The sequence below is a fragment of the Olea europaea genome, unplaced genomic scaffold (genome assembly GCF_002742605.1).
Source record: "Olea europaea var. sylvestris unplaced genomic scaffold, O_europaea_v1 scaffold622, whole genome shotgun sequence".
In the NCBI taxonomy this organism is placed as follows: Eukaryota; Viridiplantae; Streptophyta; class Magnoliopsida; order Lamiales; family Oleaceae; genus Olea; species Olea europaea.
In genome coordinates this window covers 325,178-336,029 of record NW_019264576.1, presented here as the reverse complement: position 1 = coordinate 336,029, position 10,852 = coordinate 325,178, and the positions used below count along the sequence as shown (strand labels likewise).

General features: G+C 34.8%; 1 protein-coding gene across 1 annotated transcript; it reads right to left on the bottom strand.

Moving 5' to 3' along the window:
• Nucleotides 1-3,692: 3,692 nt before the first annotated feature.
• On the bottom strand, nucleotides 3,693-5,376 carry LOC111389803 (zinc finger MYM-type protein 1-like). The gene is made up of 4 exons (XM_023014780.1): nucleotides 5,308-5,376; nucleotides 4,818-4,969; nucleotides 4,207-4,760; nucleotides 3,693-4,099 (listed from the first exon to the last, which is right to left on the bottom strand). The coding sequence occupies exons 1-4, from the start codon at nucleotides 5,374-5,376 to the stop codon at nucleotides 3,693-3,695; spliced, it is 1,182 nt and encodes a 393-aa protein (XP_022870548.1).
• Between the last annotated feature and the right edge of the window lie 5,476 nt (nucleotides 5,377-10,852).

Sequence of the window (10,852 nt, the reverse complement as noted above, 5' to 3'; positions counted from 1 at the left end):
TTATTATTATTATTATTATTATTATTATTATTATTATTATTATTTTTTTTTTTTGGTAGCTCAAATCTTTTCAATCAACGTTGTAATTTTGCTAAAATCGTGATTAGATGCAAGGAGAAAAAAAATGAGAACAGGAATTAGCAATAATATTGGAAATCCTAAGACCTTTTCTCTACATTCAATAGAAATTTCAATATTTTGAAACCAGAATTGTCTGGACAATTCAACTGGAAAAATTGGAATCGACATGATTTATATATGAAAAGCCGAAAAATAAGAAACCGTTCAAAAACAAGGTACGATTTAACATTCGGCCAGTCCACCTCAAAATTTTATATTTTTACTTAAATATTTTTAATCGTTCGTTCGCTTTAATTTGACACTTTCAAGCTTATATAACGGGCGGATTCTCCAAACGTTAAAGCCGAAAAATAAGAAACCGTTCAAAAACAAGGTACGATTTAACATTCGGCCAGTCCACCTCAAAATTTTATATTTTTACTTAAATATTTTTAATCGTTCGTTCGCTTTAATTTGACACTTTCAAGCTTATATAACGGGCGGATTCTCCAAACGTTAAAGGGCTGTTCTCTTCGTGTTTCATTTTGTAGTTTTGAATTTTGAATTCATTTTGGAATTTGTATTTAGAGTGCTTGTTTTGAAATTGTTGAAAATGCATTCTTTTTGTCATTTTGAAACCATTTCCCGTATTTTCAATTTTTTCGAGTTTTGTACTGAAAATGCCCAAAATGAAAAAAATGTCGTTTTGTGTTTTCTTTACATTTTTTTTTTCATTTTTGAAAATTCGTTTTCGAAAACGGGAAAGAGAACACGTTTTCACTGTTTTGAAAAATCGAAAACAGAAAATGGCCGAAAAACGACAAAGAGAACACGCCCTAAGAGTTTTTATTGCTTTTCTTTCTAATATTTGAAATTTGAATGTTGCCTGTTGGAACCATATCTTGCCCGATTTGAATTGACCCGCAATTTGACATCGAAACTAACCCCAAGTGATTAGAAGAAAGGCCACTCTAGAAAAATAACTAGGCCAAGTTATCGAAATACTCCTAAAATCAGGATTTGTTTTTCTCAACAATTATATGAAATGTTTTGAAAGTACAAAATACTGTAAAAATCAATACTTTTTAATTAAAGTGATGTATGCTACTTTTTAAAAAGTAACATATAGTCCTTGTTTGAACCCCATTTTAAGAGAAAAGAATACATTTTCAACTAGTGATTGATGGAGAATGTATGGTTAAAAATTAAGAAAACGTTTTGAATTTTGGTGTATTATTATTTTACTGAAAAATATATGATTGAAAATGAATTTTTAAAAAAATGGGGCTCAAACAAGGGCATGATGTCATTTTCTCGATCATGAAAACTTAATTCACATTTAATACAATACAAAATAAATTAACATCTAAAAGAAATTCTTATAAGCAAATTGAAAGCTTAGCCAAAGATGTATTGTTCTATTAGAAATTGATTGTGTGTGACATTTTAAGTAAAAGTGTGCAACATGCTATGTAATTTTTCAATGACACAAACCATGTAACATGACTTTTCTGAATAAAATCTTTGATAAGAACTTTATTTCACTATATTAAATCCCAATCTTGCAAAAGAAGAAGAAGATAGTTTAACCGAATTATACCAAATGAACCCTAAGACGGTGTTTGATGGGAATTAAAATTAGATTTTTAAGTAGATGGTGATAGAAGTTTTTGAAATTTGTGAGTATAAGATTGTGGGACTCGTGAAATATGCGGTTAATATTGATTGTTTGACTTTAATAAAGATTAAAATCAGATTAATCCAAACCAAACAAACTCTAAATATGTATGGAGGAAAAGTTAAAGATGCCAAGTGTATGTCAAGTTTGAGTTTTATAGGAGGGAAAATTACATGGTACCAGGTACTTAAAGACCACAATTCAAAAGCCAGGGACCAAGTTTCATTGTGCACAAATCAGGTTTTGACATATAATATGAATCCTAATTTTATTTCCACCCACTTTTATTTCATTCTCACACTCGCACTCTCACTCTTCCTTTCCATCTTCATCCTCTTTTAGATGATGCCGTCACCGCCGTTGGAGCATCCTTCGTCGGAGATCAACCTCATTTCACTTCGCCGTCGCTTGCACGTTGTTACTGGAATGAAGAGATCGGAGCCTGTGACGAAGGCTTCGATCTGAAATTCCTTCGATTAGCGGTGTTTCTCCGACGATTTGCTGTGGCCGATGGTTTATGAGGTAGATGTGCTGTGAACAGTTTTTCGACGATTTGCTGTGAACGCCACTGCTCGCGGCTCTGCTTGATTTTTTTCATGGTTTTGATCGTTGGTGGATTTGACGGGTGGTGGTGTGTGCGATTGTGCGGTGGTGTTGCTGATGGTATGGTTAGGCAGTGAGTGGTTGAGTTTTTTTCGATTTGTGTTCTGCCAGTTCGTGTGCAGTGGCTCTAGTGGTGGTGGTAGTGCCCTGACAGTGGCTGTGTAGGATGGTGGCGTTGTTGGCGGTGGTTGTTGGCAGTAGTGATTTTGGGTGGAACGGTTGTGAGATTGTGCATAGGTATTGTTATTGTATTTGGTGGTGGCGGTTGTTGTGGTTTTTTACGGCGATGGAAGTGGTGGTTGGTGGTTGGAGAGCTGGTAGAGTTGATTGCCCAGGTTTTTGTTAACAATTGATTGGATGTGGTGGTGAAAATTTTGGCAGTAGCGGTGGTAGTGGCGATAGCGGTGATAGTGATGGAGTGAGGGTGGTGGTGGTATGTGACCAGAGCCGGTCCTATGATTCTCGGGGCCTGAGGCGAAATCTGTAAATTAGGCCCCCCGGTGAAATCAACGTAAATGCAAAATTCAACGATGTATTATGTGACCAATAACTAACTTGAAAAACTAACATTAAAACAACAACCAAATATATTATAGAAAAGATTTATATTATAAACTATCAAAACTAACAATGTTTGAAACAATTAGTTAAATACTATTCCTCTTACTGTTTTCGAGGCAAAAACATCAATCAAATCTGAATAATTTAGCTGCTCAACCATTTCTTTCTCTATTGATAACATAGCTAACTCGTTTAATTTTTCTTGCGACATAGTTGATCAGAGATAGGTCTTAATCAACTTTAATTTCGAGAAACTTCTTTCCACAGATGCAACTGTAATCGATATGGTTAACAAAATTTGGTAAACAATATAAGTATTTGGAAAACAAACATCCAATGTCTTCAAATATTGTAGCAATTCAATTGTTTTCGTTGCTTCACTTGGTATATAACACCTCAAGACTTGTAACTCCGAACATAAATCATCCTACCGATGTCCGAATGCCCATCATGTTGAAGATATTTCTCAAGATTCATACAAGAGTTCAACAAACTTGAAAAAGTTGCACCCCTTAACTTCTTCAAATTAAACAAAAATCCAAACGTGTCATCTTATTATTTGAATTGTTCAAATCGTGTTCTCAGAGAAGATGGATCTTGATCAATTATAAAAATAAAGTACTCAACTCTAAAAGATTCTTCTGCTGATTGCTTTACCTCATCACTACCGCTTTTATCAAATTGTTTTTCTTCAAATTATGCGTTTTTCTATAAATACAGCTTCAATTTTCATTTTGCTTGCCTTTTTTGTCGCTTCATCGTTGGCAATAGCAAATCCAATTTCTCCGTATTATTCAAGAAATGAAACAAGTCCTTGCAAGAGATCGATAGCATGATCAATATCCATGGATTTGGTTTGAAGAAATTTACTCACAATATTGACAGCATGCAACAATCTGTACCAGATTATCATGCTAAGTAAAAACTCAAAATTTTGAAGTTCATGTGTTGTTAACGACTCAGCTTCATTCTTCACTTTAGGATTTTCATTACTTTCTACCAAATCAAGTAATGCATCTCTTATCTGTGCAGTTTGCTTCATTATAGGCTTCACACTTTCAACATGACTTTCCCAACGTGTTTGTGACAATGGCTTCACTGTCAACCCTTGTACATTATCTTTGAAAATTTTCCATCGCTTGGTAGAAGAGGAAAAAATGTGTAGATGCGTTGTATCACTCCGAAGAAGGATACAGCCTTGGAACAACAGTTCATCATATCACATAATGGTAGATTTAGACTATGAGCTCCACATGGAGTATAGAAAGCTCGGGGATTCATTTCATGAACTCTTCTTTGCACACCTTTGTGCTTCCCGCTCATGTTAGATTCGTTGTCATATCTTTGCCCTCTAATGTCATCCATATCGAGATCAATTTTTATCAAAGCCTTTTGAAGCTCGGTTACATGTCCAAGTCCTGTTGTGTCATCTACCTTCAAAAATTTTAGCCAATGTTCTTCAACTGTAGGTAAGTTTGCCGAATCATCTATAAATCGTACAATTAAAGACATTTGCTCCTCGTGACTTGCATTTGGAGTACAATCAAGTATAACTGCGAAATATTTTGCATGTTTAACTTTCTTTACAATTGAACTTCTCACCTCATTAGCCAACAACTGTATCAACTCATTTTGAATTTTTTTGCCAATATATGTATGTTGAATCTCTCTTGCTTTAGCCCGCCGAAGGTGCTCTTGCATTACTGGATCAAATTCACTAACCATTTCCACAATTTGTAAAAATAGGCCATTGTTCTCAACATGTAGCCTCTCATCATCTCCTCGAAATGACAATATGTTTTTCGCAAGTCTTTTCACAATAGCAATTATCCTTGTTAATACATGTCTCCAATGTTCTCTTTCAGCATCAATAAACAATTAAACGCTTTTATCAATTGTAGTTTTTGTTCGAAACCTATTTTCCAATTTAATCCAGCTAGTCATGTAACGTAAATGCTCCTCATTTCCTTCATGACTTTTAATAGATCGATACAAATTATGCCAATCGTTGAATCCACCATTACTTAGTTCGCCAACTTTGGTCACATTTATTGGTGTTTTAAACAACTTGCAACAAAAGCAGAAGATCCTATCCATAGACACTGAATATACTAGCATCTTCTATCAACTATTTTCTCATTTGGTAGCAATCGCTTATATTGTGAAGAATCGAAATGTCTATTTGTATAGTCTTTCAGAAACGAGATATCATCAACTCTTTTTAGACCACTTTCAACTAAGTAATCCCTTATTTTTTGATCAATAGTTTTCCAATTCCCGGGATCATCCAAATTTAGAGAAAAGCAACCCTCTTCTTCCTTATCATCTTCTTCATTATTAGAGGCGGGTTTCATCACTTCTTCTTCCTTATTATCTACTTCATTAACATCGGTAGGTTGACTCACTTCTTCATCCTTATCATCTACTTCATTAACATGGGCATGTTGAATCTCCACTTCATCCTCATTCAACATATTCACATTGTTGCTTTTGAAGTACTTGTTAGTTAATATCCTCTGCTTGACTTTGAATTAATGCAATTTCATTTCGTTTCCTTTTCCTCTTTTGAGCACCAGACTCATGTTTATGAGGCATAGTATAGGAGTGAATATCTAATGTTCAATGATAAATCTAAGAAACAATTACACAATATCTCAATCATCTCACAATTATAGTTTCAAATATAGTTACTACGTGCGCTTGTGCAATTGTTCATCGTACAATAAACAATCATATAAGCCGACAAGACTTCAAACATTTCCAATATCTTCAATAACAAGTCAGGGCAAGTCATTACTTACTTGAGAAGTGAAATTTTGATGAAAATTGTGGAATTACACCATTGAGAATGATCCCATTTTCTGAACTAGGAGTAAGCCGATCGCAATTTTAAAAATTTTAATAATAGCTCCAAGTGCATTCACAATGACCCCTACAAATTGAGACAGAGACATCTCTTAAAATCAACATGCATAATACCAATGAAAATCAAAGCAACCGAAACAAATGGATTTACAGCTAGTTTCTGCGGCAGGTATTCACTACAAGGGAGTAGTGTACAAGGTTCTCCTCAAGCCTCTCACACCCCAAAACTGACTCCCATAATAGGAATATATTATTAGGTCAATCCGATTCCCCAGTGTCTAATATTCCAATTCAAAGAATGAAAGTTAAAATGAACCACCTTCATGAAGCAGCAGAATGTTACCTAGTGTTGGAGTTACTTTGGGTTTTGGGGTTGCTTTCGGCTGAGTATTAACTGGTTTAAGCGTAGGAAGTTCCACTAAATAAAAAATTCATAATTATTCAAATCCTGTGAGTAAACACTAGACAAAACTTCAAATTTGCAAAGACCGAAGTCATTGAACTAAATGTACCTGAAAGTAGCTAGTTGTATCCGTCATGACCACCGTGTAGCCTTGCTAATAAGCCCATAAGGGGGGGCATTGTTGTAGGTAGCAGGCTCAGTTTGCTCGTAATTGTCTCTCTGATCAACAAAGTTGTCATAAGCATCAGGTCCTCCAACAAGTGCACCAGTAACTATCTTGTGTGTTATGAATCCCCATTTTTCAACTATCTTGCAACAAATCAACTATAACAACTTTCATCAATTTCATTCAAATAATGTATTTATAATCTAAACAATTTTTATTTCAAGAATGCATCTTTTAATCAATTAAAAGAACAACGAAACAAGTTATCAAAACTACAATAGAAGCCCCATCCAACTCCAGTTAACTAACATGTCCAGTATCAGGAGTGAAATGGAAAAAAGTTTTTATAGGAAAAATGTTCAGAAAGTACAACAATTCAGTAGTACAAAAAAAATCCAATTGCAATTAAAAATAAAACAATGAACAGAAAAATCTAATTGCAATTAAAAATAAAACAATGAACAAAAAAATCCAATTGCAGGGTCTTTCTCTAGAGTTTCAGTTTGTGTTTCAGCAGCTTCTCCGTCTGATTCGGTCTGAAACTAAGTTTAAGAATTTCTTAAACTAAAAAGTGAGCGGTGTGGGAATTTTATACTAGTAATGCTAGAGTGATAAATACGACATCGTTTAACAGAGCATTTCTGTCCAATAGAAATAAATGATACCCAAGTAAAATTACAGGATGTGAGGGGCGAATTGCTGCTGTTGGTCCGTGGTCGTACCGATTGCCGAAAGTAGGTGGCGCTTTTACCGTGAAGGGCCTGGGCTGAGGTGGACTGTGGTGAGTCGAGTGACCGGACGGCGCGACGAGCAAACGGAGAAGACATAGACACTTAGATGAGCACCAGAGCACGTCAACGTCGAGAAGAGCAGCCCTAAATCGTATAATTCATATTTCAAATTTTGGGAATTTGGGTAAATGGGTTGTGATATTGGATTTGGATATATAAGTTGGGTTGGAATTTTAGGGTAAATGGATTGTGGGTTGTTGGATAATTAGTTTTAGGCTGGCTCATATTATTTAAAAAAAAAAAATTAGGTCAAAAAATAGGCCCCTTAATGGTCTTGGGCCTGAGGCGCGGGCCTCACTGGCCTAGCCCCAGGATCGGGTCTATATGTGACCTACTGTTTGACCTGTGACCAATGTGACCTTAAAATTTGATAATTGGGACCAACAAATTCGAAAATATGTGATTAATAAACAATCTATGACCTATAATTTTTTAATCTGCGAACAATGATGACTGTAACCTATAAAATTTTTGATTTGCGACCACGAAAAAATCTGTGACCAACAAAATTTTGATTTGTGACCAAGAAAAAATTTGTGACCTATAATTGGAGATTTGTGACCATAATTGCGTAACTGTGACTTTTATTATATTTAAATATTAAATATTTTTAATTAATTACATAAAAACCTGATTTTTGCATAATTAAACTTAACCATTTTAATTTTGAAGTGTGCATACTTAAAACATGGTTTGTGAATTCTTCCCCTGCTAATCGAAGGAATTTCATATCGAACCCTTCGTCGCAGGCTCCGATCTCTTCATTCCAGTAGCAACGTGCTGGCGACAGCGAAGTGAAATGAGGTTGATCTCCGGCGACGGATGCTCCAACGGCGGTGACAGTATCATCTAACAGAGGATGAAGATGGAAAGGAAGAGTGAGAGTGCGAGTGTGAGAATGAAATAAAAGTGGGTGGAAATAAAATTAGGGTTCATATTATATGTCAAAACCTGATTTGTGCACAATAAAACTTGGTCCCTGATTTTTGAATTGTGGTCTTTAAGTACCTGATACCATGTAATTTTCCCTACAATGATTCTCTAAGCTGGTTAGGATTTTCAAAGCTTTCATAAATTGGTCAAGATAGATGACAACACAATTTTCCCTTCTTTCAAAAGTCTGGTGGAGGATAATTTCGCACTTACCTCACCAAAAAACAAAAACAAAAAAACAAAAAAAACAAAAAAAAAAAAAACAAAAAACAAAAAAGCAAAAAACAAAAAAGTGAAAAAGAAAATAGCATAAAAAAAATAAGAAATTCAAAAATCTCGGGAGACTAACCCCATAGGTCCCCTTTTTCCTTCGACGACGATGCTAACGACAATTACTAACAAGTAACTACAGGTAAATGCCACACACAATTGTGTATGGGATTTGTCTCGTCGATATATATATAATGTAAAAAGAAAAAAAAAATTATCGACAGACTCATCGAAATAGAACACTGTTACCACCCTAAAAAATTGATGGGAAAGAATACTGAGGAGACGAAAAAATTGATAAATAGCGTTTTGTTTTTCATTGTAGTCTAGTCACTAAAGATTACATATTATGTCACTTGTCCTCAAAACTCAATATTTCAAACTTGCTCATATAAAAGTAGCATAATGTATTACTTGTTATTAAAAAATCAACGTTTTAAACTGCTAACTTACTAGATGCAACATGTGATTAAAATTCAACATCTTAACACAAGTAAAATACCATGTCACAACATTTCGTAATAGGTAACATAATGTGCTACTTTTGATTCTATCATCATCGTCCACATATTCGAATCCACCATCTACGTCCACTATCACCGATAACAACAAAAAACTTGACTCCCAGTAAATCAATCACCATCATCTACAAATTTGAAATTGAGCACCAAGTCGTGTCAATATTTCAATAGGAACCTTTGATCTATTTTCAAATATGAGCAAATTCTCATAATACTTTTCACAGATCTGATCAGTGTCACTGAAGATACGTAATTGTCGTCCGTGCCGAAGTTGATGGTTTAGGTTGCCTGTCAATGGTAGTGGTGAGTTGGTGGTTTTTCCGTAATGTTAAGTTTTGGTTTGGTGGGACTTGATGCTTGGATCTAGTAAGAAAATTGCAATTGAGTTACTTTTTGAAAAATCTTAATTAGGTTTAAGGCCTAGTTTGGGAGTGATTTTTCACCCAAAAAAAATTGATTTATTGACCGTTATTTCATTATTTCAACCGTAATTTTTGACTTCTTTTCTCACAGGTGGCCCCCAATTTTCTCATAACGATCTAAAAATCAATTTTCCAAATTACTACTGAACTGGCCCTAAGTAAAAATCTTTAAATTGTAAAATGCATCATTGTGGAATTTGTTAAAGAAAACAAGTACTATGGCTAATTATCTAAAAAAAAAAAAGAAAAAAATTTAAAACAATAGAAGGTTCATTACCACCGAGCTTAGAACTCGTCTATATTACAGTTAGCCACAAGCACCGTCCCCGTTTAGTACCTTAATAAATTAATTTGTATTATAGGTAATTGTTTGATCTTGCCAAACATGTAATGATATCCACATTTAGAAAATGATGATAGACATAGCATCCAATTTAAGAACATGAATATGATTCACTGCAAACAATTTTCACTATCGAAATTAGGCCATACAGGACATGGACAATGATGAAATATTTTTAACTTTGCCATTAAAAGATAAAAAAATTTCGATTGCCCATATATATTTATGATGGCGTACAAATACCACTTGCATACATACTGTTACGCCTCGTCATATAGTCTCCAAGTTGCCGACCCACTGAAGCCCTTATGATGAAGCCACTTGAACCATTGGAGTCTATAGATCCGAAGTGCCGAAGCCATACTCATTGAAGCAGGTGAAGACAAAGCCCCGAAGATAAGCGCATTTGTCAGCTGTAGTTATGAAGCTCAACAAAAGTCAAAGTTGAAGCCCTACTATAGCAATTGACAACCTACACATGAGGATTCTAAATTTATGAATGAAATCCTTTTGGAATAATTGATGTGACCTTTGTAATAAGTAAATGTCAAATCTTGTCGGTTTAAACAATAGGGTGGCTATTCTTTATAAAAACATTAAATGCACCATAGGCTAGAAAGTTCAAATTGATGCATAGGATTGTATGCTTCGGTTGAAAATTGTTGTAAAATCGATAAAGAAGAACCATTTGATTAACAAAGCTGCCAGAATAGAAAATAAAATTTTGATGGACTTTTTGGTAGAGATAAAAATGGAAATATCAAAATATGAAGACAAAGAAAGGGTGCATAAATGAGAATTGCACAAAGTGTAAGACAACATAATTTGGTTCGAGCTACCATAATCAATTACGACTACAAGTCAAGTTAATGACTTTAAAGAAGCGCTTCTTGAGAGGCAACCCAATCTCTACCCTTTCTTATTACTCAGTGTTTAGTTTTCGGATTGTTTATTTCATTGTCGTGACATTCTTGTTGTGTAGCTTGTAGAAAGATTTTCAAGTGTGTGAGAAACATAGTGATGGCAATGGGCCGCACTGAGCCAACTCGGCCCTTTAACCCATGAGCCCGAGCCCGACTCGGACCTTTAACCCACGAGCTTGGCTCGGGCTCGTGACAAGCTGAGCTCATGGCTTGTGGAAGCTCGTCTCGGCCCACGAGCTCACGACCGATTTTTTTTTTTTGGGTAAATTTACACATTTTGGACATTTTTTTTTAAAAAAATTCATATTTTTTG